Source organism: Callospermophilus lateralis, chromosome 7, assembly GCF_048772815.1.
Source record: "Callospermophilus lateralis isolate mCalLat2 chromosome 7, mCalLat2.hap1, whole genome shotgun sequence".
Classification (NCBI taxonomy): Eukaryota; Metazoa; Chordata; class Mammalia; order Rodentia; family Sciuridae; genus Callospermophilus; species Callospermophilus lateralis.
This window is the reverse complement of record NC_135311.1, coordinates 121,857,550-121,885,136: the sequence shown is the minus strand read 5'-3', so window position 1 is coordinate 121,885,136 and position 27,587 is coordinate 121,857,550. Positions and strand designations below refer to the sequence as shown.

Below are 27,587 nucleotides of genomic sequence, written 5' to 3'. Positions count from 1 at the left end.
ATGGCGTGCATCTGCACAGCTGCCATCAACGTCATTGGCAAGAAGGCCATGCTGGAGCCTGGTGGGGGCGCCAGGGGGCCCTGCGTGGGGATGTCACTGTCTAGGCATCCCCAGGCCCTCTGGGGAGGATGGGCAGGAGGTTGGCTCTATTCCAGGGTCTGGGTCAGGGTACGACTGAGCACCCCTACAACACTGGCCTCTCCTGTTCCCAGGAGGCACCAGGAAGCCGCCTCAGTGATGGTCGCGATGGTGCCTTCTGCATCTTCCTCAAGAGCCTGCGCCCAGGTTCATGTGGCGGTGAAAGTCAGGGGCACCTGTGTGGCCCTGGTGTTGACCCTCCCTGAGGTGCCCTGTGCCTCCCACATTGGGAAGGGTGGATGTGTCTGACCCCAGTGGGACGCTTTCCCTGATGGTTAGTGCACACTCAGACGCATGCTCACATGGGGACCGGGGTCAGAGCGTTTGCTGGATATGGCAGCTTTGCGGGCCAGGAGATGGTCCCCAGGATTCTCTGGTATAGCCTGTTTTCCAAAGTACTGAAATTCTTCCCACTTCACAGGCGGTCCTGCCACTCAAGCCTCCCAGAATCTAACACCAAACTGTCACACAGTGTCCTCCTCCAGTTTGATGGCATTTACAACTACAAGCCACATAGTAAATATTTTTACTCTCTCTCCTGAACAATGAGTGTCTTGGTCTGTGTACAAGTCTGCTTGTATATGTGTGTGTATCTCTCTGCACATGCATGTGTGTTAGTGTCCCTGGTTGTGTCTTTGCCTCTCCCCTCCCATTAGGCTAGAAAGCTGGATGTGGAGGTACCCTCAGAACAGAGGTTGCAAATAGGAGGCCCCTGGGTGCGTTTGACCCCCATCAACTTTAAATTGTAGTTAAAAATATTGAGAAATCTAGACATATCTGATGAATGTCTGGATTTTTCAGCTCTTTTTAAGATACTGAGAAAGATCTGATGATAGGGGACCTGCAGTGCAGCCTGGCAATCAGAAAGGTCACAAATTTGCATTGCAGGGAACACCTGCAAGCAGGTTCCAACCCCTGCCTTGGAGCAGTCATTGACACCACCAGCCCATTTACAGGTGAGGAGCCTGAGGCCTTGTGTGGGCAGACCCTGGACCCTGGGCCATTGATGCGAGCGATGAATCCTGGGCCCGGGTATCCCGGGTGGGAGTGATAAGCCAGCTTTTGTGTTTGATCCTCGCGAGTGCCCCTCTTCCTCTGGACCCTCTGTGGCCAGCTCTTTTTGGAGGAGGTCCTGCTGCCGCAGCTGGCCCTGGGCCCCTACGTGTGCCCCAGGAGCTCCACCTTCAACGCCACCCCCCCCCCCCCGCACGTGGCTCTCTGCTCTGCCGGGGACCCCCAGCTCAGGTCTGAGGGTGGGGGTGGAAGAGGAAGTGGGGATCACACAGTCGTGGGGAACCAGTTCCAGGGAACCCGTCCTCCCCTGTGGACTCACCAGAGCCCAGTGTCCATCTGCCCTTCGACTTGAATCTGCCTCTGAGCCTGTCCCAGGGAGGTGGAGACTTACAAGGTGCAGCCTCCACTGGAGCAGAATTGAGGAGCAGGATTCCTGGGGCCTCTGGCCGTGTGGCTGGTCCCAGGCTTTCAGATATCACGTCCCCCTGGGCTCTGCCTCCAGGGCCCAGCTGCACTGCTCAGCTGTGTGCAGCCTCAGGGCTGGGGACCAGGGGCTTTAAAGTGCCCTGTCCACCTCACAACCTTTCCCCCAGGCGTCTTCTGGAGTCCGCAGAGCCCTAGATCCAGATCCTGGCCGGATGAGTGCCCCTGCTGGGGGAACAGGTGAGGCAGGTGTGGGTCCAGCCCCAAGGAGTCCAGATCACGGGCAGGAACTGCAGGGGAATGCGTAGACTTTGGGAAGATACTCCAGTGAATCGTCTTTGTTATGGGGGATGGGTGGGTCTGGACATGGAATTCACAGGCCGCCAGGCCTAACCAGTCTATGCCAGACCTTCAAGAAGACGTTTGCTTTCTGTCATCCATAATAGCAAGACTCCATCACCTGAATCATGGGAAATTCTTTTTTTTCCCCACAAGGTTGCCATCCTCAAAAAATCTTGGGAATCCAGGAGTCGTCTCACATATCTTATAACACCATCCTGCTGTCACCTCCCGTCTGTGCCAGCCCTGTCCAGCTGAACTACTGCAGCTCTGGATGCAGAGTGTAGCTCTATGGAGGCTGGCCTTTCTGGAACTTTGGTGACAAGCAGAATTACAATGCAGAGACCATAACTTACTGTAGATTTCCAGGCAAGGGCTGGGCATGATGGTGCATGCCTGTAATCCAAGCTACTCGGGAGGCTGAGGCAGGAGGATTGCAGGTTCAGGGCTAGTTCAGCTACTTAGTGAGGCTCTGAACAACTTAGCAAGACCCTGTCTTGAAGAAAAAGAAAAAAAAAAAAAAAAAAGGATAGATCCCTTTTATCCCTTAGCTCAGTAGTAAAGTGCCCCTGGGTTCAATTCTCAGTACCAAAAATAAATACGTATGTTAAAAATAAATAAATAAATAGGGTGTAGCTCAGTGGTAAAGGGCCCCTGAGTTTAATCCCTAGGACTAAAAAGAGAGAGAGAGAGAGAGAGAGAGAGAGAGAGAGAGAGAGAGAGAGAGAGAAAAGAAAAGATTTCCAGGCAAGAGGCTTAATTTTCTGAACCTGTTTCCTTATCTGTAACAGAACATAGTAGCTATGCCTTCCTCCTGGGTGCATGTGAGGAGCTAATGACAAGATATGCGTAGAGCATGGAGACACTAAAGAGGTGTCAGAGCACTTCATTCCATTGCATGTCAGTCAGCAAGTATTTATTATGTACCTACCGTGTGCTGGGCCCTATGCTGGGTGCAGAGTGTTGACCAAGGCTGCCCTTTTTGAATGTACGGACCACTTGAGATGTGAATTAGTCAGGTTCTTATCAGGAAAACAAAAAGGACTCCCAAACTCTAGACAGAGAGGGATTCAAGAGAGGCGATTTGCAGAGAGAAGCTGTAAGTGCCATCAGTGTGGAAGACACGATCCTCAGGGTCTTAAATCATCCCCTCTGGGAGGGGTGACCCTGACACAAGGATTTGAAGACATGGATTTTGGAGCTGCAGGGGAGGGGGCAGCCACCAAGGGCAAACACACAGCTCGTGACTGTGAGCATTGAGAGCCTGGGAAATGCTGGGGTATAAAACATCAGCCTCACCAGCACGGTGGCGCAGGCCTGTCATCCCAGCGGCTTGGGAGGCTGAGGCAGGAGGATCGCGAGTTCAAAGCCAGCCTCAGCAATGGTGAGGCGCTAAGCAACTCAGTGAGGCCCTGTCTCTAAATAAAATACAAAATAGGGCTGGGGATGTGGCTCAGTGGTTAAGTGCCTCTGAGTTCAATCCCCGATACTATACAAACAAAAAAACACTAGCCTCAGAGTGACCCACATGAGGACCCAGGGGCCGAGTACTCCACACCAACCCTCAGGCACCCCTGGCTGAGGGGTCCTGGGAGTGGGGCTTGATTCTCCAGGCATCTGTGGCCTGTGAGAGTGCAAGGAATACGTCTGCTCCAGGGACAGAGAAGCATAGTGGCGTCAAGGGCTGAGGCTGAGCCCTGAGAGCATCCTCTCCCTGAGAGATTAGGAGCCGGGGAAGCCTACAGTCTGAGCCCGCTGTCCTTTGTCCTGCACCGTTGCCAGTGTTCCCAAGGCCACTACCCTTCAGCAAGATACACTCCCTTGCCACTGCCACTGTCATGTCAGAATGGCTGGCCAGCTGGCCCCTCTGCTATCTCTGAACTGCTGGCTCCAGCACAGGAGCCACAGCCATCCAGCCCCTTAGCAGGGGCCCTTCCCTGCCAGGGCTGGAAGTCTTGCCTGGCACTTCCACCTTCTTCCCACCTTCCTCTCTGGCATGAGTGCTTCCCATTGGCAGAACCTCTGAAACCCAACTGCAAGGGGATCTGGGAACTGTAGTTTGCAGGCTTGCAGCCTGGTGGCACAGAGAGTATAGAAAGGCCAGGAAGGCTGAGCATGGGGCTGTCAATAGAAGGTCTCTGGCACAGGGAGAAAGACGAGAGAAGAACTCATTAGGACTTGTGACTTCTGTACATGGACAGAGAAGGCAACCTGAAAACTTCGGGGCTGTGCTACAGTAACCAAGTAGGTTGACTTTTCATAGCCATCTGGGGCCAAGCTACGAAGGGCCTGGCAACAGGAACAGGCGTTTGATCCATCCACCCTCCTCCCAATACGCAGACACCTTCAATTAAAAAAGTGCACTAGGAAAAAGTCCACCCTGCCCACTGGCACAGAAAGGTAACGAGAAAGATTGTTTATCCTGGGAGAACTTACAAGCACGTCAAGCCTTCCAAGGATTTAGGTTTCAAACTTACCTTTTCTTCATGGTTTGAGAAATCCTAAAGCTGCAAAATCAATCTACTCAATGGTCTGTGGCTGGTACTGTCCCAGGGATGCCTGGCCGAAGCCATAGAGTCTGCTCTGAGGAGTCCCAGCCTCAAACCACAAAGATGAGCTCACAATCCCAAATTACACAACGCAAAGAGTCACAGCACCTCACAGACAAAGGACAGCAGATACAGAGAGCAGAAGGACCCATCTCCCACGAATCCTTGGGTGACAGAATGGGCAGATTGTGCTGAAGGAGGAGTGCAAAGAGAAACAGAGTGGATTGGTCAATGTGCAGGGAAGGCCATTGCTCAGTGAAGGTGAGAGGTGAGTGCCACCTGGGCAGATTGGTGGCAGGAGGACAATCTGTGTGTCAGAATCGCATGCCAAGCAGAGCAGAGGAAGACATTTTGTACATGTTGTGGACAGAGCTCTGAAGCTTCCAATCCCAGATATTAGTCTCCTGGGCTGCTGTACCATGCACCGCTGACGGGTGGCTTAAAACAACAGAAAGTATTCCCTCAGTCCTAGAGGCTGAAGTGTGACCTCGGGTGTCAGGGAAGGATCCTCTGGGGCTGGTGACCCAGACCTCCCTCAGCTTGTTCCAGCAATATCCAATCTGCTGCACAACTTTCTCCGTGTCTCTGTGCCCTCTCCTCTTTATATAAGGACAACTGGCCTTGGAGGTGGGGCCCACTCTAAATCCAGGGGGATTTAATCTTGAGATTGTTACTGATGACATTTGCAAAAATGCTATTTCTGAATAAAGTCCCATTCTGAGGTTCCAGTGGGGGGGACGCTCTTCCACCCCTCCACGCCCGGCTCCAGGTGGCCCCTTGGCCTCTGCAGCCTCCAGGCCTGGCCCCTCCGCGATGCTCAGGTCCAGCCTGGCTTTATGGCATCAGTGACTGTGGCGGGAGCTCGCTGCCCAGACCAGGGTTGCCGTGTTCACTCTCTGGGGCTCTGGGATTGCCTCTGTGCTGGTGACTCCAGCTTTCTTTCTCCGTCTCCAGAGTCTGGTCACCTTCCCAGGGACGTTCCGCAGGACCTCAGCACATCTCAGCCGGGCTCCGCTTGTTCCCATCTCGGTGAAGGGCTGCTCCACTCAGCCGGAGTGTCTCTGGCCTCTCAGCACGAACCTGGGCCTTGTCCTCACTGTGACCTTCTCCCTCACCAGCAGGCCACACCATCTGTGTAGAGAGCCTGGTGGAAGCCCCTGTGTGTTCTTGGAACCCCACCTGCTCAGGCTGCAGAGCACCTCTGCACCCAGCCCCTCCCTCCCTCTCCAGTCACTGCCAGCACTGCCAGGCCCAGCCCCTCAGTGGCACTCTCTAGAGCCAGAGTGACAGCCCCGATGGCCTCCCGGCTATGGTCTTGCTGTCGCTAGTGCAGCCTCTCTGCTGCCCCACGGAGCTCCCTCTAATGTGCTCTTCTGAGCCTGTTGCTCCCCTTGGAAGCCCTCCTGCGGCAGCCCACCACACGTGGGATGAAGTCCACTGGCCTCAGCCTGGCGCTGGCCTTCCACAAGTCTCCCCTGCTCACATTCCAGCCCCATGGGCACCCGCTTTGCCCAGCTGGGCATTTCTGGTAGCTCACCACCTGCGCCCGGGCCACTGCCTCGGCAAGGACCGTTCCCTCTGCTGGAGCGCTCTCCCCTTCTGCTTCTGCCCGAACCCCACTTGTCTGCTTGACAGCCAGCTCGGGTTCCCCAAGGGCCTTCTGCACGTGGCACCAAAGCCCTTGGCTCACCTCAGCGCCCCCTGAGCAGCCTGGCCTCCTGCCCTGGGGTCCACGCCTTGTCTTGCCCTTGTTCACCTGGCCCTGCAGACTGTGGTCCCCTGTCCTGGCTCAGCTGGCTTCCCCAGCTTCAACCATGGAGGCTCAGGTGGAGCTCAGAGGGTGGGAACGAAAGAGAAGCACCCTCCTCCCCTGTCTGCCGTGGGTGGCTTCTCCTGCGGTGGCCATGTCTCCTTCCTGGCTGCAGGTGTCCTGGTTGACTCTGACCCCTGGGGTCCAACAGCATCCCTCGTCCTTTTTGTCCCACCAGCACAAGGTGGGACTTTCCCTCAGCACTTCTGAGGGTGCAGGGGGATTATTTTAGTATCACTTCCATGCTCATGGTCACACACTTGGGGACAGAGCTGCACTCAGTGGTGTCTCTCATCTCCCTGGAGGCCCAGCCTCCCTGGGACCTCAGCGGGGGCCTCTGTCCCCCAGGTGGCAGCAGCGTGCAGAGAACGTCCAGCCACCGGCTTCTTCCCCCCAAGGACTCTGCTTCCAGCTGCTTCCCAACCAGAGGCAGATTTATCCTGAAGCTAATGAAGCTTCAACTTCATGACATTCCACTCGCTCAAGCTTCTCTTGAGGCCCAGGGAGAGGCTCAGCAGTTTTGTATGAGTAATTTTGCATTTTGTCCCTTAAATCTTACCGAGGCCCCCAGTCTGTACCTTCGGATTCCATCAATCCCCTTAGGGGTCCAGGGTCTCAGGAGGAAGGCCAGGTCACTGTGGGCCTGTGGTTGAGCCGGTGGGGCCGGAGGGCTTCCTGGTGGGTCAGGGCACTGATCACAGCCAGAGCCGGCCAGGCCAGAGCAGCCTGTGACGTCAGAGCTCCCCAGGAGGGTCCCGACATCCCTGACCTGGCTCTGCTGTGTGAGCTGCTGGCTTGAACAGGCCACCTTCCCGCCTGGCCTCGGTTCCACCTCAGAGAAGCCGGAATGAAGATGGAATGCGGGAGGGGCCGCCTGAGCCCCAGAGGCTTCCCGTTCCCTGTCCTGAGGCGGCTGCTTGGCCCCCTTCCTCTAAGACGCCTCACTTTCCTGAGGGAATGCCCTCTCCAGCCTTCAGTGTGCAGGGGGTTTTCTTGCAACCAAAAGAACTTTGGCAAAAAACAAAACAAAACAAAACAAAAAAACACCTGGCCCTTTCCTTTAGCTGGTTTTTGATGCTGCAGATGGAATCCATAGGAGTCAGGCTGCTGGTGCCTGAGCAGATTTGTGTATGGCCAAATGGGGGCTTTAAGGAAACCGGGGGCGGGGGGCTTTGAAAAATGGAAGAATATGTTGGAAGAGACTGGAACTGTGGACTGACTTTTTGGTTGGGAGGCACTGGGAATTGAACCCCGGTGCTGTACCCAGCACTTTGTATTTTTTATTTTGGGATAAGTTCTCGCCAAGTTGCTGAGGCTGGCCTCTTGTGATCCTCCTGCCTCAGCCTCCTGAGTAGCTGGGGTTATAGGTGTTCACCACTATGCCCGACTTGAACTGACTTCTTTTTGATGTGGTTTGAACCAGTTTGAGCTGATTTTCTCTGGTTTGGTTACCAATCACCCTGGGGTTCTTCTGCTCAATTTGGGATAGAAATCAGAAGGAGGCGAAGTAGAGCTCTTTGGGGTGTTAGCAGCTCACCTGAGGGTTCTTCTGTCCAATCGGAGACGGAAATTCTGAAGAGGCAGGTGATTCCACCCACGCAAGAGTGTGGGAGTCCAAGATCACACAGCCGAAGGGCAGGGGACTCAGGGTCAGTGTCCTACACCAAACCAGATTGTGCCTGCTCTTCTGCCTTCCGCCTCCCACCAGGATAAGTTCTGGGGTCAGACAAACCTGACCTTCACAGTCTGGCCTGTCCTTGTCCAGCCAAGCGGTCCTCTCTGGAATCCTGCCCTGCCTCAGATTCTGAACCAGAGAAATTACCAGAAAACCATTTCAGGCTCCAGCTGGAGAGATCCGGGGGTTATTTTCTGCCTCGGCTGTGATTTGTGGGCTGACTCTTTTTTGCTGTGTGCACAGATCATACAAGAGTCTGGCATCTTCTCAGTTCTTTACAGAACATTAACCAGTGGCCCTTTGCTTCCTGATTCCTGGGACAGCTCAGCCATGTCTGCACACCCATTTCGGAACACCCACTGAGCCCCGGTGCCGGGTGGGAGTTACAGGGTCAGGCCATGAAACCAGGCTTTGCCCGCAGCCCTGCATGGGTGCTGACATCAGTCCTCACATCAACCCCGAGAACTTAGCACGTGTCAGTCTCCATGACAGGAAAGAAGAGACACACCAAGGTCAAGTGCACAGCGGGCGTGAACCTTGCAGTCTGGCTGCAGAGTTCCTGAACTCCACCACCATGCTCCACAGAACCATCTGAAAATTTGAACTTCGATTTCCTCATCCATAAAACAGGAACAATAATCCCTTGTTTCCCAGCTCAAGTTGGCTTGGCCCCACCTGACTCTGCACCCGCCTGAGTCAGAGCCTCTTGGGTTTGCTGGTTTTGCAGTACACAGGAACATATCCCAGCGAGGACAGGGTACAAGTTGTGCATTGGGTGGGGCAAGGAAATCCAGATCTGCTCCATAGGGTGTCTGTCCTCAGGCAGGTGTGGACAGGTCTGACCTCCAGCCTCCTGTGGGGTCACCCAGGAAACGGAGCCACAGCACAGGGAATTTACAGGCCCTGCCTGAGGGGGTCCCTATTCTGCTGACTGTCAAAGAAGCCCTGGTCTATGACACTGAGCTGACAAACCTGTCTCTGTGACCTTGGGTGAGTTACATCACCTCCATGTGAGAAGGAAGAGGAGGATAGACCCATGGGAACAGGGGGCATTTGTCCCACAGTCAGCTAACTTGGGGTGGGTTGGGAGCCCTCTGCAGGTTGCCATGGAAGGTGTTTGCTTCCTTCTTTGGCAGAGAGTTTATTATTTTTTTTTTATTTTAATTTTAATTTTTTGCCTTTTCAACTTTAAATAAAAGTCATATAGCTAATAAGACAGTATTAAATAATAGATAATGAAAAAAATAATAATAAATAATAGATAATGAAAAAAAAATAATAGATAATGAAAATCTGGCCAGGCGCGGTGGTGTACGCCTGTAATCCCAGCAGCTTGGGAGGCTGAGGCAGGAGGATCGTGAGTTCAAAGCCAGCCTCAGCAATTTAGTGAAGTGCTATGAACTGATTGAGACCCTCTCTCTAAATAAAATACAAAATAGGGCTGGGGATGTGGCTCAGTGGTCAAGTGCCCTGAGTTCAATCCCTGATACCTCTGTGCCCTACCCCCAGAATCAACAGATCTGTCCCACATTCCTTATCCTCTAGATTCATGGTCTCACATTAGTCGGCACGTTTGGGAGCAGCTGTAACATCCCACCCCCCAGAACCTGATGGGATCGGGCTGGAGAGGACCCTGGGCAACTGGGTTTCCTTAGCTCCCCAGTGATTTTAAAGTGGAGCCAAGATTGAGAACCAAGTTTTTTTTGTGTGTGGGGGGGAACTAGAGATCCAACCCAGGGCTTTTTATATGTGAGGCAAGCACCTTGTCACTGAACTACATCCTATGCAGGAAGTTTTCTTTTGTTCTAGTCTTTCTTGATTTATCACTTTATAAATCATTATCTGTTACTTCTTGTTATGATAATTGACTGTATTATCAGAGTCACTGAAGCAGGTAATGCGACCCCTCACCAGTGACTTAGACAACAAAGACACCTCATTATCACATGTCCAACCAGAGCTGGTTCAAGGATGTCATGGAAGATTCCAGGTCCTCCCGTTGAACCATTTGTCCTTCTTGGCACTGAGTCTCTTGTCCTTCATGGTCCACACTAATCCTGGTGACTCGTAACTGGATGACTGTGCCAGGCTGTCCCTCCAGGTCTGACGTAGATTCCCCTCCTCTCGCAGTCCTCTCCTACTGCCTCAGAGTCAGCCGCTCCTCTTCAGCAGGGTGAGAGGGCGACCGTTCGTTCCCCCTGTGAGAGCAGAACCTGTGGCTGTTCCGCTCACATCCCAGAGGCCCTGGCTCCTGAAGACAGAGGAGCAGCTGTGAATGGTTCAGAGTCCTGTGCATGGAAGATGCCAGGCGACTTCCTGGTGTCTGATGAACACCAGCCAGCAGTGTTTCCCTAGGACTCGCGTCGACGTCTCATTCAAATGTCATTTATAGAATTGGAGGGGACAGATCCAATCAGTGCTTCTTAACCTATGAGTTATCATTATATATACGCACTTTTCTAGAACGAAGCACACATTTTGTTGAATTAACAGAGGGTCTCTGAATGTCACAACAGATGCAAGGACTACTGGTTTTCGTCATCTCTAAAGGTCTTTCTAGACAGGTGCTGTGGCACATGCCTCTCATCTCAGCTACTGGGGAGGCTGAGGCAGGAGGATTACAAGTTCAAAGCCAGCCTCAGCAACTTAGTGAGCCCCTAAGAAATTCAGTAAGACCCTGTCTCTAACATGAATACAAACAGGGCTGGGGATGTGGCTTGATGATTCAGTGCCCCTGGGTTTGATCCCAGGTACATCCTCACACACACACATAAACACACACACATACACACAAAAAAAAGATTTTCAAAAGGGATGAACCAGGATCATATCTGCTCTTAGTGGAGGGCGCTCTGACTGCAGGGTGGAGGGCAGACTGCAGGGCAAGGCAGAGGAAAAACCACTGGGGTCAATGGCCAAGACGGAGAGGAGTGGACGATCTGGGACACGGAAGAGGAAAGCCAACAAGGATCCGATGTGTCCATGGAGAGTGAGGCTGGGCAGTGTGGAGGAGGCGTCCTAATGTCTCGGCTTGTGTAACGACTGGGTGGTGCCGCCTTTCACTGGGAATTGAAAGTTACCAGTAACCAAGTTGGGATGATGGTCAAGAGTTCACCTTGGGACACGTCGATAGAATGAATGCTCTGTGCCTGGCACACAGTGGACACTTCTCTTACTATCTGTTGCAGGTCTTCCAGGCTCAACCCTAAAGGCCCTTCTCCCCAGGGCCCCTAGGCAGAGTCTCTCCTCTTGCAGCTTTTTCAAGAGACCTGCAAGAACATCACCCACCACTACCTAAGGAGGTCCTGTTGGCTTCCCTGCCTGTTTTTGACCTGGAGGCCTAGCGCCTAGTAGGTGCTCTTATAATGTTTGTTATATGGGTTAACAGGACAGAAGAAGCTTCTCTCTGGGGTCTTGCTTTCCTGGTTTCACCATGGAAGTGTTGAAAGCAGCTGGCCCTCGTCCTTCCTAACCTCTGGGCTTCCATGGCGTGGTGGCAGCCCGGCCGGAATGTGGACCAGGATAGGCGCCGACAAGCATTTGCAGGCCCCGAGTACAGAACGATCTGCAGTTCATTCTCTTCCCCAGTAGCTTCCGGAGGCAATTTGCTCTTGCCGTGCATATTTAAGCAGGTCACGAAGGGACAGAAACTTTCTTCTTTCTAGAAGGTAACCAGAAGTCTTCCCTCTTCCCAGAGGGGAAGCTGCCCAGTTGTGGGCTCTGGACACCTACTTCAGAATCCACTGCAGACTTTCCCAAGCTGGGAAAGAGATCCCAGGAAATCTCAGCCACAGGCCTCATTTCCTCATCTATAAAATGGAAGGTGCCGGAACACCCTGGAGTTAATGAATGTGCAGGCCACAGTGTCTCCTGGCCATCTTCAGAAGAGAGGGCCATTTGCGTTCATCAGGTGATGAACCCTGGAGTGGAGCATGGTCCACTCTCCCGGCTCTGACCTCACCATGGTCATCGTGAGCTGAAATGTGAGGTGGCTGTGACATCCAACAATGGTCCCAAGGGTTCTGTGGTGTGTGTGAACCTTATTTGACCTTAACCCAGGTGAGCAGCAGTCCCTTGGCCCACTGTGGAGACCAGTCTGTGGCCTGCTCTTAGTTACTCCAAGGTGAGCAGAACAGTAGTTTTCAGGCTGTCTCCATCAAAGGAGAAGTCCCCTAATGTTAAACCTTGACACAAAGAAAAGACCACCAACTCCAATTTTAAATCAAATTAAAGCAAGCTTGTAATTTTGGCCAGGACCGTCTCCGAAAACCCTGGGCCAGAGAACAGCCCCCAGCTCTCTAGGAGCATAGTTTTATAGCACAAAAAGTTGCAAAAGTGTGGGGGGTGTGTCTTGAGAACTTACAGATAACAGGATTTTGATAAGCATAATACAAAGGCAGATAGTAGGCTAATGATCTAAATGGTTCAACATTTCACGTTAGGGAGTAAATTTAGATCCCAACTCCAGAATTTATGAGGCACCACCGAGGTTTCAGAGAGGGTTGTTATCCGGTCGGGGAAAGCCAGGCAGGGGTGAGTTCCAGGCACGGGCAGGCATTCCAAGCAAGTTTAGAAATCGCAGTGATTTATAGTAAAACAGAAATTAACTTTTCATGACTTTGTGACGAGATGGCTTCCAATCTTAAGGTGGAATTAGGCTGGTGTCATCACTAAGGGTGGACTCGGCAGCACCCTGCCCTTGTCACCTGGTCACTTGTCATAAGCTTTGCCCAGGGGAACTGCCAGAGCTATGAGCCTCTGACCCTGTCCCTTGAGGCTTCGGCAGTGGGATGTCCTCTACCATGATGACAACGTGGGCCCACTCCAAGCTGACACCTAGCTGGCACCCCAGAACTGGAACTGCTGTGCATCCAGACCCTCTGCCTTGACGGCTCTGTGACACTGGCTGGTTAAGTCCTTCTCTGACCAGCTCCTGGGACTCTGGGACTCTGCTCTCACCTCTCCCCTGGGCTCTCGACCCAGCATTCTGAACACCTTACCCCTCCCTTAGTCCTCTGTCACACACGCCCCACATCTGTGTGTGTGACACACGATGCGTGACTTGAGTATCATGGATATTACAAAGTAAGACTGGAATAGGGTAAAAGAACTCGTGGTTTTCAGGTGACCTGTGAGTAGTCAGTGGATACCGGCCACTGAAAGTGATGTACCTTGTGAATTTATCGTTATTCGATAAATTCTGACGTTGTGGTAAGACGCAGACGTTTGGTCTATGATGCCATAGCTCACTCATGACACCCACACTGACCAAACCAAAGTCATCGCATTTAACCCCAGTGACCCAAGAATACAGTCGCTGGAGCGGAGCCTGGGCTGTATCACAGTGAGCCTTGCCTCCTGGGTAGCTGGGATTATAGGCGTGTGCTACCGCACCCAGCTAAGAGAGAGGTTAAATGTTCTCACCAAAAAAAAAAAAAAAGATAAACACTTAAGGTGATTGATGTGCTTGTCGCTCTGATTTGATTACTCCACCTGTATACATGCATAGAAACACCACATGGCACCCTGTGAACAAATTCGGTTATTATGTGTCAGTTCAAAGTAAAATAAAACGTAGGGCTGGGGATGTAGCTCAGCCTTAGAGCCCTGGCTTATCCTGCACCCTGGGTTCAACCTCCAGGGCTTCAAGAAAAACAAAAAGTAAAATAAAACTTAAAAAAAAAAAAAAGGGGGGCGGTATTTAAAACTTACCCAAGTTAAAAGTACTGTGGGTGGCCGTGGGGGGGTGGGGGTCTCTGTGGAAGCCACTGACTCCACCTTCCTGTTTGGACTCCCAGAGCCGAAGAACTTCTCTGGCTCATGCTGCATCTCCACCCACCTCTTTCCACAAAGGACTCAGGAGGGCCCTAGAGGGGAGAGTCCTCCTTCCAACTCAGCCTCTTCCTGGTCCTGCCTGGACCTGTGAGCTCCCAGAGCCGGGAGGTTTGGTCTCTGGGGGTGAGAGTGTGGAGGGCCCAGTGGAGGATTGCCCCGTGCGCTCACTCCTCCTCCCTCCCTCCCTCTCTCTCCTCCTTCCCTCCCGCTAGGCCTTCAGGGCCACCTAGACCCTTCAGTGGGGCCACCTGGGTGTGCTGGCTGTCACCTGGCATCTGTCACTCTAACGTGACTTCCTGGAGCTTACCACCTGAGATGTCAAAGCCGCAGCCTAACTCAAGGTCACGTATTCGGGTCACACTCCCCTGTGAGTCAATCCCAGGTCAGCACCCCCACCCAGGTCTCCTAATCCCCAGCAAGAACTGAATTTTGTGTTCAAGAATATGCAGCGTTTAGAAATCAGGTGCCACCAAGGCTGCTGATCCTTCAGTGTCCTCTCGGGTCCCATCCCAGCTTAGAAATCATCCCCGGAGAGTTCACATAGTCAATCCCATTTTCTGAAGTTTTGAATGGTTTGTTGAAAAGTATATTAGCTTTCTACACCGTCTTCCTGTGGGGGAGGGTCTTTCCACGTCGCTCTCCCCACCCATTCTGTGGATCTGTCCTCCTAGGCGATTTGTTGAAGTCCCCTGCTCTGAGCTCCATTTCTGGTCGGGTCCCTCTGTCCCACTGGTCTTTGCTGCTCTGGGTCCTTATCAGGATGTGGAGTCACAGGCTGGGTCTTGTGTTCCCTCGGCTCCCAACTCGTGATCACCCCAGGAGACGTCTGGGGCCTTCTGCCCACACACCAGGCCAGCCGGCAGCGCTGCAGCGGACGTTCCGACACTGTTATGAAAGCTTGGTCCTTGTCCCCGATGCCAATCCAACAATGAGGACACAGTTTTGAGAAAAAGGAAGAAGTTTTATCACAGCCTGTCCCAAGGCTATGATTCTGCCCATCAGCAGGAACAGGGGGCTTTTATAGAGGTGATTCAGAGAAAATGAGATGGGGGAGGAGAGATCGGGAAGGAGATCAGGGGAAAGAAGATAATAGGGAGGAGAAGGTTGGGGGGAAACCCACATGTACGTTTCAAAGCTACAAGGGACATAGTCAAATCATCAAGTGAACCCCTGTTACCTGTCTATCTGGAGACTCCCCAGATCCCACAGTCCCTGGTCCGACTGCTCTGCCCGCCAGATGCCTGTGGCCAGCCCTAGATGATTTCACTGTGCTTCCGACAGGCGGGCTATGAACTGGGTTCCCACCATCCCTCCTCAGCTTAGGTGAATTTTCTGCACTGGCTCAGGTGACTCAGGGCAGCCCTTCCATTCTCCAGTTTATTATGAAGGTCATTACAAAGGGCAAGGGCCAAGGAAGGCCAGGTGTGTAGGAAGGGGCTCAGCTGGAGGGAGCTCTGTCCCTTTGGATCCCCAGGGAGGCTTCCCTGCATCTCCGATGGTCACAGACTGGTGGCTTCTGCATCATTATTGGCCTCTCTGTGCGCCCTCCCCCCACTCCCCCCCACCTCAGGACGGCACCCTTCTGGAATGAGAAGGGTCTATGACCTGCTATAGGACGAGGGTGGGTCAGAGAGTCTTTGCGCCTGGAGGTGAGATAGAAAGGCAGGGAAGATTCAGTTTCTGTGACGGCCTGGGGAAGAAGGCCTGGCTTCTGTGGCTGGCCTCAGGGAGGGAGTTTTGAGCCAGGATCCATGGACAAAAACCAAGACATCCATACCACAATATCACACTGGCCTTTATCTAAACCCTCAATCTAAATGCATTATTTCTCCTACAAATATTTACTGAGGCAAATTCTGTGCTGAATGCTCCCCCACTCCCCCCAGTACTGGGGATTGAACCTGGGGGCTTTCACCACTGAGCCACATCTCCAGTTCTCTTCATTATTATTTTATTTTGATACAGGTTCTAAATTGCTGAGGTTGGCCTCCAACTTTTAATCTTCCTGCCTTAGACTTCTGAGTAGCTGGAATCACAGGCATGCCTGACTGCACTGGGCTCTGTGTTGAATTTCATAGGAGGACGCAGAAATGCAGAGTGGGTTCCTGTCTCCCAGGCATGGCCATCTGGTGGGGAAGAGTCAGATGGGCAGAATGACAAACACAAAGACCAACAGTGAGACTGAGGTACTCTGTGCATATTATCTCACTTAATCCTTATCCTGCTCCTTGATTTTCCATTTTCCAGACAAAGAAACTGAGTCTCAGAGTAGTCAATTAACATGCCCACAGCCACACAGCTTGAGATGCTAAACCGGCTGATTTCAAGGCCATGGGCTTCCCTCTGCTGTCCTGGGGAGGCAAGGCCCCAGAGGGGGTGCAAGCGGGAGGCAGTCCACGGTTGTAAGAGGGTTAGTTTCCGGCTTAAGATCCACATCTCGGTCTGGGGTTATAGCTCAGTGGTAGAGCACTTTCCTGGCATGTGTGAGACACTGGGTTCGACCTTCAGCACCACATAGAAATCAATAATTAAAGCCATTGTGTCCATCTACAACTAAAAAGTATTTAAAAAGTAAAAAGGTTCATATCTCTGCTAACCCAAGCACAGGACGACCTGGGCCCTGCCATTGTCCTCCCCACCCGCTGCCCAGGCACAGCTGGCCCCATAGATCTGTTGGAGGATCGCAGAGGACTCAGCACAGCAGTGGGTGTAGCCTGCAGAGAGTGGTAGCTGACATCCCAGCCCCAAGGTGGAGGCTCTAGCCTGGGAGGGCCAGGAGGTCACACAGAGGCAGTGGAGACTCCCACAGAAAAGTAGGGTGGGGAGGGGTGAGGACGTGACGAGCCCCTGAGCCATGATGCAGACTGGCTCAGGCTTCTGTTTGCAGAAGCTTCCAGAGATACTTAAATCTGGCTGAGGGCAAAAGGCTCCATCCGGGAGAGCCTGGCTCATGCTCCAAGTGTGAGGGGCCCGCTCCCCGGGAGTCGGAGGGGTTGGTTCTCCTCCCGGGCCCACTCCCAGTCGGCTGTGTGATCTGGTCACTTCCGGGTCCTGGTTTCCACCTTCAGGAGGAAGGGTGAATAGGAATATCTCGGCTCCCTCTGTTTCGGGCCATTGCTGATGCTCGCATATGACAAGAGTGACAGTCTGGGCACCTGTTGTGCAGGAGACCTCCTGCCTTGGAGGTTGGGACAGAGAAGGCCGGGGAATGAGGTTAGGCGGGGACAGGTGGGGAGGCACATCCGCTACTCGGGATCTGTCCTTCCCACAGGGTTTTACCTGGAGTTTGGGGACACCACTGACCTTGCTCCCTGGGCTGTTCCTGAGAAAGCAGGTCGCCATGGCCACCAGGTGAGTCAGGAGGGGCTGCAGACATAGAGCTGGAGCTTTGGGCCGCAGGCTGACCCCACCTTAGTCCCAGGTGACAGCGGCCAGGGTTGGTCCAGTGGCTGCTCCAGGGAGTCCGGTTCCAGGCTCAGCTCTGCTACTAACCAGCTGACCTGGGCCTCTAGTCCCTTTTGTCCGTATTGGTGACATGTGGCTGTAGGACCCTGCCTTCTCCCAGGTCCCAGTTCTGATGTCCTGGGAGCTGGAGGATTTTGGACTCCACACTTCTACTGAGCCTCAGTCTCTCACTTGAATGGGAGCATTAGGCGGAGGAGCCTGGGAGGGATGATAGCCCCCCCCACTGGGCGGGTGGGCCCACGGGTCTTGCTGCCCGTACCAGGTGTGGGACGGAGGCTGGGCTGGGGCCATGGCCCATCCATTTGGAGAAACTCACCAGGGCTGTGGAGTCTTGGGGCTGAAGGGAGGTGGGGGTCAAGGACTCAGACCAGCCACTCAGGCTTCCAAGGCCAGCAGGGATCTGGGAGGAAGAGGCCGGTCCTCAGAGCAGGCCGGTTCCAGGATGCCGGGGGTGTGCCTGGAGGAGGCCTCAGCTGAAGTCTCAGGGACCAGCACCCACCTTGGGGCCTGAAGGAGAGTCTCAGGTCCCCTGGAAGCCCATGGCCAGCGGAGCTCATCGCCCTGGGTCCTGGGGGATCGGCCCGGCAGGAAGTCCTGAGGAAGATCCAGGAGCTCTCGGATTCGGATTCGGTATGGAGGGAGTCAGCAGGAGCTCACAGGCCTCTGGTCTACAGTCAGAGGCTGGGGAGGACCAGGACAGCAGCAATGGGGCCATGGGAGGTGGGAGTCTTGGTTGTCCCTTTGATGGGTGAGAAAAGCGGCTTCCTGCTTTGTGGCTTTGCAAGGCCATCTCACAAGTCTTTTTCCAAGGCCCCCTGGGGGTCTTTGATGAGCAGCTCTGCTCCCCGCAGCCCCCCTGGTCAGGGGGGATTTTACTGGGTCAGACCCTCTAGTGGAGGTGGGAGCCTCCTTTTCCTAGCTTTGGTCCATAGAGATGATGCCTTCTGCTCTTTTCCTTTAATGGTTAGAGAAGGCTAAGGATGTGGCTCAGCACAGAGCCTGGTCCTAACACGCCCAGGGCCTGTTTGGTCTCTGGCAGGGGGTGGGGAGACCCGGGTTCAACTCGTCTGTGTTGTGTACTTGCTCTCTGACCTTGAGCCAGTGTCTCTTTCTCAGTCTTCCTTTCTCCATCTGAAAGAGGAAAGCACTAGCGTTTCATAGAGCCGAGGGGATTGTGCGAGATTAGCGGCTACCCAGCCTTCTCTCCCTGGGTCCTTGCCCCAACAGGTCCACCGAGATCCCTTCATGGTGGCCGACCTGGACATGCTGGCCAGCCGCCACGCGACTTTCCGCCAGGCCCTGCCACGAGTCTGGCCTTTCTATGCGGTGAAGTGCAGCAGCAGCCCCTGGGTGCTGCGCGTCCTGGCTGCCCTGGGCACAGGCTTTGACTGTGCCAGCCAGGTGAGCCTGTGTCCACGGGGCCGTGTGACTAAGGTGGGCAGCCTGCTAGGGAATGGGGGAGCACAGGCTTCAAGCCTCAGAGCACACTCCTGTCCTGGTACAGCTAGCTGACCTTTCTGACCCTCAGTTTCTTCCTCTGGCCAAATGTGATGGTGGGCGCCTGTAATCCTAGTAACCTTGGAGGCTGAGGCAAGAAGATCAGAAGTTTGAGGCCAGCCTAGGCAACTTAGCAAGACCCTGTCTCAAAATAAAAAATAAAAAGGGCTGGGGATGTGGCTCAGTGGTAAAGTGCTCCTGGGGTTCAATCCCTAGTACCAAAAATAAAATAAAAAAGAGGCTAACTCTTAATTTCCCAGTGGAGTGCTTGGTAGGTAGCTGGGGTTCAATCCTGGGCAGCTCCATTTGCTCAGGCCAATCTTCCTGTCCCCAAAGAGTAGAAGGTCAGCAACTCTGGCTTTCACCCATGACAGGTGGAGCTGGAGCAGGTGCTGAGCCTGGGTGTAGCCCCCTCACGCATCATCTTTGCCAACCCTTGCAAGGCCAGTGCCCACATTCAGTATGCAGCCCGCCAGGGGGTGAAGCTCCTGACCTTTGACAGCGAGGAGGAGCTGACCAAGGTGGCCAAGCACCACCCTGAGGCCAGGTGAGCAAGCATACGAATTGGGGTCAGTAGATCAATGCTTTCCCTGGTGTACATTGGTATCAATTGCTTTTGTCTGCACAGACACTAGACAGAGCCTGGCACAAGGACATCTGACCCATGATGTCAAAGAAAAAGAATTCACATGGGCTGGGGGCGTGGCTCAGTGGTAGAGCACTGGCCTTGCCTGTGTGAGGCTGTGAGTTCAATCCCCAGCACTGGGTGGGGGGGAGCGGGATATTACTCACACTGGAGTGAGACAGGGCTCTCTTCTCAGAGGCCTGGGTCTCATGCTGTGAGGTCTTGAGAAAGTTAGAAACAGCACACTACAGTGACACAGCCACATCCATGTTTATAGCAGCACAATTCACAGTAGCTGAACTGTGGAACCAACCTAGATGCCCTTCAACAGAGGAATGGATTAAAAAACTGTGGCATATATACATAATGGAATATTACTCAGCAATAAAAGAGAATAAAGTCATGGCGTTTGCAAGTAAACGGATGGCATTGGAGAAGATAATGCTAAGTGAAGTTAGCCAATCCCCCAAAAAACAAATGCCGAATGTTCTCTCTGATATAAGGAGGCTGACTCATAGTGGGGTAGGGAGAGGGAGCATGGGAGGAATAGACGAACTCTAGATAGGGCAGAGGGGAGGGAGGAGAAGGGAGGGGGCAGGGGGTTAGCAAGGATGGTGGAATGTGATGAACATCATTATCCAAAGTACATCTATGAAGACATGAATTGGTGTGAACACACTTTATATACAAACAGAGATATGGAACATTTGGGCTCTATATGTGTAATAAGAGTAGTGATGCATTCCACTGTCATGTATTCAAAAAATAAAATCAATTAAGAATTGGAAAGAACCCATCTCTGGTTCTGCAGAAGGTGTGTTTACGATTTTATCCTTTTCCTGCTCGTTCTTGCCTGGCAGGAGTCCAAGTCCACTCCCTCTGTCTCAGAGGCTGGATAATCAGGGGGGTTGGTGGGGGTGCGGTGGAGGGGGGGGTAAAGAAGGCTTCCAGGTTCACGTGCCTAAACTCTCCTGCCATGCCTCCTGCCTGCCCCAGGCTGGTCCTCCGGATATTGGCCGAGGACAGCAAGAGCAGATTCCCCCTGAACACCAAGTTTGGTGCCAGCCTGGAGGCCTGTGGACACCTGCTGACGAGAGCCAGAGACCTGGGGCTGGCTGTGGTCGGAGTCAGGTGAGTGAGCAGTAGCCTTCCATGACGGGGAGGCGGGCGTCCTGGTGCCCCCCTGAGCCCTTTACTCAATGCACATGCTGGGCCAGCTGTGGCCTCTCTGGCTCCCAGTGGCCTTTACCCCTGGATTCAATTCCCAGCACTACAAAAAGCAAAATAAGATGAAAAAGGAAAGATCGCATCAAATGTGATTTGATGTTTTGGTGCCCCCCCCCTTAAATATTGCACCTGAGGAAATGGCCCACCCTTTCTGGCCCTGACTGATTACTCAGCCGGCCTTCTGGGGAGCACTGGGACTGGGAGTCAGACTTCTGACCACAGACCCTCCAAGACCCTGCAATGGAGGCCTTGGGCGGGGCAGCTGGGGGTGACATAGTCCCCAACTCCAGGATCCTCATGTGGGGTGTGTGCACCCCTGAGGACACCCTGTGCATGTCCCAGGTTGCACATTCCCTGGGTACCCACCTGGGCCCGTGCAGAGGGGCACTCTGAGGTGTCAGATCTGTGCTGGTCTCTGCTCTTCACCTGCGTCCCGGCAGCGCCTGGGCAGGTGTTTCTGAATGCGTCACTCTTCACGCTGACCCTTGCATTTCCATCTGTGTGTCTCCCGTGCCACCTGCCACGGTGGTGCTCAGCTTCCACGTGGGCTCCGATTGCCAGACCCCCCAGAGCTTCGCCCAGGCCATTGCTGACTGCCGCCGCGTGTTCGAGATGGGCCGCGGGGCCGGCCACCACATGAGCCTCCTGGATCTTGGAGGGGGCTTCCCTGGAGCCGAGGGCTCTGAGCCTGTGTTTGAGGAGGTGCGAGAGATGGCCCCCGGAACTGGGAGGGAGTCTGGTGTCCCAGTCTGGGGTGAGCAACACGATGTGAGCGTGAAAGCCCGGTGTTTGGGAGGCTCTTGTGCACACCTGGGGTTCTTGTGCACACCTGGGGTGCGTCTGTGTTCAGAGCCCTTTGCCTGACTGCGCATGCGCTACCTGCTGTGTCTCTCTTGGAACACGTTCCTGCTGTCCCTGGCTGGGCTGCAGTCGGGTAGAAGTTTGCAATCCCCAGATCAGGGAACATTCTCCTTCTCCTGTCGGTTGATTTAAATGCTCTGACCTCCCACTTCTCAGGGTGCCTTTACCTCTCTTGCTGGGTGCCTTCACCCTTCTGGGTCCTACCTGCTCCCTCCTCAGTAAAAGGGGGTGAGCAAACCTCTCCACATCCCTGTCACTGTCACTGGGGCAGAGGGAAACGGAGCATGCTAAGCCCACTGTATAGGAACTGGCCACAGGAGAGGCTGGGTCTGTCCCTGCAGATGGCGAGTGTCATCAATGCTGCCCTGGCCCAGGACTTTCCCGAGGTCACTGGTGTTGAGGTCATTGCGGAGCCTGGACGCTTCTACATGGGACCTGTCTGCACAGCCGCTGTCAACATCATTGGCAAGAAGGCCGTGCTGGGGCCTGGTGGGTGGGCCCGGAGGGCGCTGGGTGGGGAGGCCACGGGCCAGGCATCCCCAGGCCCTGGGCAGAGGATGGGCAGCTGGGCTAGGCTTTGCCCCTGGTGCGTAATCAGCAGGAAACGAGATTTGCATTGGGTTTGGAAAAAAACCCATAGTGTCACTAATTTCTTGTTCTCAAATAGACTGTGAAGTCCGGAATGAAGACAAAAGGTCTTTTCTTCCTCAATATCCCGTGAATTTATGCTGCATTTATAAAGTTAAAGTCACAGAATACAGCTCAGGTCCCAGGCACCCTTGTAATGTATACCCTGTAACTAAGCCTAGTAAGTTCTCCTGCCTCCCTCCTCCCTCCCCCTCCCCTCCCTCCCCCTCCCCTCCTCCCTCCCCCTCCCCTCCCTCCCCTTCCCTCTTCCCTCCCCCTCCCTCCCCCTTTCCTCCTCCCTCCCCTCCCCCTCCCTCCCCCTCCCTCCTCCCTCCCCCTCCCCCTCCTTCCCCTTCCCTCCTCCCCTCCCCCTCCCCTCCCTCCCCTTCCTCTTCCCTCCCCCTCCCCCTCCCTCCCCTTCCCTCCCCCTCCCCTCCCCTCCCTCCTCCCCTTCCCTCTTCCCTCCCCTCCCTCCCTCCCCTTCCCTCTTCCCTCCCCCTCCCTCCCCTTTCCTCCTCCCTCCCTCCCCTCCCTCCCCCTCCCTCCCCCTCCCTCCTCCCTCCCCCTCCCCCTCCTTCCCCTTCCCTCCTCCCTCCCCCTCCCCTCCCTCCCCTTCCCTCTTCCCTCCCCTCCCCCTCCCTCCCCTTCCCTCCCCCCTCCCCTCCCCTCCCCTCCCTCCCCTTCCCTCTTCCCTCCCCTCCCCCTCCCTCCCCCCCTCCCCTCCCCTCCCTCCCCCTTCCCTCTTCCCTCCCCTCCCCCTCCCTCCCCTCACTCCCCTTCCCTCCCCCCTCCCCCTCCTTCCCCTTCCTCCCCCCTCCCCCTCCCTCCCTTTCCCTCCCCTCCCCCTCCCTCCCCCTCCCCTCCTCCCTTCCCTCCCCCCTCCCCTCCCTTCCCCGTTCCTCCCCCCTCCTCCCTCCCTCCCTTTCTTCCTTCCTTCCTTCCTATTCTTTTCCAGGGCTGGGGATGGACCCAGGCCTTTGCACAAGCTAGACAGGACTCTACCACTGAGTTACTTAGAGCTGCAGAACCAGACTAGTAAATTCTTTAATCAAGTGAAAAGGTACCAATTCACAGAATCAAAAATATAGCAAGTGTACCCAAATTCTCACAAGTAAATCAGGCAGTATTCTATGATCATATCCTGAGGATTCTGGCCCAGAAGGTGACAAAGCCTGTTGACAGTGGAGTCCGTCTACCACTGGAGGGTCTTTCCATTGTCCATCTGTTTTGTGGATGAGAATGAGGTGGTTTGCTGTTCTCACAGAACTAACCAGAACCTCAATTTCATGATGAAAGAGAGAACATGACTAGATCCAATCCACTGTGGCTTAGTGGAAATTGACATGTCACTGCTTACAAATCTCTTTAATCCCCTTCCATATCCTTTTGACAAGTGGTTGGCCACCGCTTCAACACCCCAAGGCAGTCATGTCAACAATCTCATTTCGTTGCAGAATGTCTCAGTCAAGAACATTACAGGCAAGGTGGTGCACGCCTATAATTCTAGCAGTTGGGGAGGCCGAGGCAGGAGGATCACAAGTTCAAAGCCAGCCTTAGCAACTTAGTGAGGCCCTAAGCAACTTAATGAGACCCTGTCTCTAAATAAAAAATAAAAAGGGCTGGGAATGTGGCTCAGTAAAGCTCCCCTGGGTTCAATCTCCAGTACTACCACCACCACCAACAACAAAAGTTATAAGATGAAGCATATGATTTCAGCCTTCGTTTCACCAAAGTCTGTTCTAGGTATTTGGAGCTGGTTATTTATGTTCACAATAGAAAGAGCTGCCAACTAGCATGATGTGTGAATTACATATTTTATCTCATTTCCGCTCAACGATCCTGTGGGGTGGCTTTGGGTCATTCCCATTAAACAGGTGGAGATGTTGAGGCACAGAGAGGGGAAGGCCTTGTGCACGGCGGCACAGCCAGCGTGTGGCACGATGGGGCCCTAGGTCCGTCTGACTCCATCAGGGGCTGTCAAGCCTCAGGGTTGTCGTGATGAACTATCCTGAACTGATTCAGGGTCCATGGGCTGGGCCTGGGGCTGGGGAGAGCAGCTCAGTAACAGCAGCTGAAGAAAGGGGAGGAGCAAAGGGTGACGGACAGCAGCGAGAATTGGAGCAGGAAACTTGGGGAGAGAAAGTCAATATTCAGAAAGACCAGAGCATCTAGGTGGTAACTGAAATGCCCCAGTGTTACAGAAATAAGTGTAAAATTCTGAGTTTTAATCCAAGAAGCAATGTGCTGAGTGCAGTCTAATGACTGCAAAGAAACTGGTTTGTTTGGAGGTCATGTCCAGAGGACCTGGGGGTCAGCAACTAGGGAGAAAGCTGCCACAGGTTTACATTAGCGATATCATTAGAGGCAGGGAGCTTAGATGGAGGGAGGTGAGAATCATGTAGCAGTCAGTGCTGGCTAGAGGAGGGCACTGTTTTAAAATGTAGGCAGATTTGTGAGACATAGACTCAGAAACAGCTGTCCTGAAGGGAGAACTTCACACGTGTGGGACAGCCCCACAGCTGGTCGGCAGGCAGAAGGAGAAAGTGAACGGAGAGGGCAGAGGTCTTCACTGTGGTTTTGAGGGAAGGAATGGGCGAGGCTGGCACACAGCGCAGGCAGGCTTAGGACTGGCCAGGCTCTGGGATGAGAACCAGGGGAAAGGGCAGGAGTCCTTTGCTGCTGCCAAGAATGAGCTCTTCTGGGGATGACTAATCCCTCAGGCATGCACAGGGCCCCAGAGACCAGAGCACCAAGAACACGCAGATCAAAATCTCGGTCATCCAGGCAGCCCTGCCAGGAAGGAAAGAGACAAGTCAGCCCACCACGAGGAGCAACCAGAACAGGATGGTCGGCCAGGTGTAGCTGTGCCACCCGGAGGCTGAGGCAGGAGGATGGCGATTGAGTGAGACCTTCCTTCAAAGTAGAAAATACACAGGGCTGGGGGGTAGCTCAGCCCCTGGGGCCAACCCCTGGTGCTGCAAAACAAAACAAAACAAATGGAATTGTCACACAAAGGCCCGTGGTTCCCTCTTCTGCCCCCACTCAGCAGGTGCTCAGACACCTGGCCCAAGGCCAAGGACTTGGGATCTGTGACCCGGGATGAGTTCCAGCCCTGCCACCTTCCCCTGTGGACTTCTGGCAAGACTTAGTTTCCCTGCTGTAAAGGATGGTTGTGCCTGCTCAGGTGTGGTGAAGCATGTTATGAAACACACGTGGAGGCCCAGGGCAGTTCCTGAGCTGTAGGGCACATGCTCTGCTGGGAGGAGCAGAGGGCCGTGGGGGCCCAGGGACAGGCCCTGGCCAGGCATGGAAGAGGATCAGGGAAGCCTCTTGGGGCAGGGGACAGGAGTTATCCAGCTCTGGGCAGAGGGGCTGGCCTCTCCCAAGGGTGCAGGGGCTCCTGTGTGGAGAGTCAGTAGTGACACCAGCCAAGCACCCTCAGTCCTACCATTCCCGCTCCCAGGGGGCCACCGGAAGCTGCTCTACTACCTCAACGAGGGCCAGTATGGCTCCTTCCGCATCTTCCTCAGGGAGCCCACCCCCAGGACGCCCATCGTGGTGAAGGTAAGTGGGCCCTTGTGTGACTCCGGCTCTTCCCAGACCCTGAGACCACCAGGTCCAGGCTCCTGCCCTGAGAGGGAGGAGGAAGTGAAGGATCTCAGATAGAACCTGGTTCTACAAGTGACCACACCAGGAGTATGTGTAGGGACCTGGTGTCCAGCTCTGTGTGCTTCCTAGAGGGGCCTGACCATCTGCACCTGTGCAGGTACCTGGGCGCCCAGGTGCATGGGTCGGTGGAGGTTGCACATCTGTGGCCCTGGGTGCTTCCGCGTGTATCTCCGTGTGCACTCTGTGTATGAGCGTGAATACTTGAATGTTGAGGTACAGGAGACCTCAAAGGAATGGTTCTCAAACTGCTTCACATTGGCACCACCTGCGAGGCTTTAGAGGCCCCAGTGCCGGGCCATGCCCTCGGACCCTTTAAATCAGCGTTTTTCAGGGACCAGGGGCCCCGGCATCAGCCTTTGTTAAGACCCACGGGGTGGCTCCAGTGTTAACACTGAGGCTGGATGTCTAAGGGACTAATGAGTGGAATCTTCACATGCTGCAGTTGGCAAACTGCCTTCCCACACGTGGCTGCTTTGGGGGATCAGCAGGGCTGGGATGTGTCCCTGCATAGAACATAAGCTCCTTGAGGGCAGGTGTTGAACTACGCAAAGAAAAGACCTCCAACTACAATTTTAAATCAAATTAAAGCAAGCTTGTAATTCTGACTAGCTGGAACTGTCCCTCTCCCAAAATCCGAGGGTTAGAAGACAGACCTCCAGCTCTCTGGGAGCACAGTTTTATAGCACAAAAAGTTGCAAAAAGGGGGTGTCTTGAGAACCTATAGATAACGGGATTTTGACAAGCATAATACAAAGGCAGGTAGTAGGTCAATGGTCTGAATGGTGGTTCAGGACTTAGGGAGTAAGTTTAGATTCCAACATCAGAATTTATGAGGCGCCATTAGGGTTTCAGAGAGGGTTGTTATCTGGTCAGGGAAAACCAGGCAGGGGTGAGTTCAAGGCACGGGCAGGCATTCCAAGCAAGTTTAAAACATCCAAGTACGGCCAGGCCACATAGAAATCCTAATATTTTACAGAAAACAGAAAAGAATCTTGTTTAACTTTTGACAAGATGGCTCCTGATCTTAAGAGGGAATTAGGCTGGGTTCGTCACAGGGTCTTCCTGTAGAGCAGTGTCATCCCAGAGGCTGCCGGGCGCAGAGTAGCTGCCCAATCATGGCTCCTTGTGTTGAATGACAGTGTCCTTGCTGGTGCATTGCCACTTGCGCCCAGGGGCCTACCCTGGGCCTGGGGAGCCGGTGGGGGGGGTGCACTCTTGCTTCTCTGACCCTCTCACCCTTGCTCCCGGTAGGAGTTCCTCTCAGAGCCCCGCCTCTTCCCCTGCACCCTCTACGGCCCCACCTGTGATGCCTTTGACAGGCTGTCCTTGGAGGAGGTGTGGCTGCCCGAGCTGGACGTGGGCGACTGGCTCATCTTCCCCTGTGTGGGCGCCTACACGTGCTCCATGAGCTCCACCTTCAACGGCTTCCTGCCGGCCAGCGTCTGCTATGCCTCCGGCCCCCAGCTCAGGTGCCTGGGGGAGGAGGTTGGGGGAGGGCAGCGGGGGACTCTGCCAGGGCCTGAGCCTGGCCCCGGGAGGCTTTCTTTCCCTCGTTGATTCTGGCAGGGCCCAGTGTGTCCGATGGCTGGTACACTGGCCTCTGCTTATGGGCTTGACCTGTCTTAGAGTCTCCCCAATCAAGTCCAAGGTTCCGGCATCCCAGACTCTATTGCTCTCCAGATGACCCTCCCTACCTGCCTCGGCTGACTCACAAGCCCCTGCCCTGAGGCCCTTGCTCTGCCCAGCCTAGGGCTGGTCCCTGAGGAGGTGGAGGGACTGACCCTGTGAATGACATCACATTTTCACAGAAGCCTGCTGGAGATGGCACCTTAA

The 27,587-nt window shown here is 54.1% G+C and overlaps 1 protein-coding gene across 1 annotated transcript; it reads left to right on the top strand.

Moving 5' to 3' along the window:
* On the top strand, nt 1-27,587 carry LOC143404513 (antizyme inhibitor 2-like). Its single transcript, XM_077110080.1, has 13 exons — nt 1-84; nt 795-854; nt 1,746-1,815; nt 17,055-17,134; nt 17,762-17,878; nt 18,476-18,649; nt 19,120-19,292; nt 20,367-20,501; nt 21,134-21,299; nt 21,800-21,947; nt 25,549-25,649; nt 27,006-27,223; nt 27,563-27,587. The coding sequence occupies exons 1-13, from the start codon at nt 1-3 to the stop codon at nt 27,585-27,587; spliced, it is 1,551 nt and encodes a 516-aa protein (XP_076966195.1).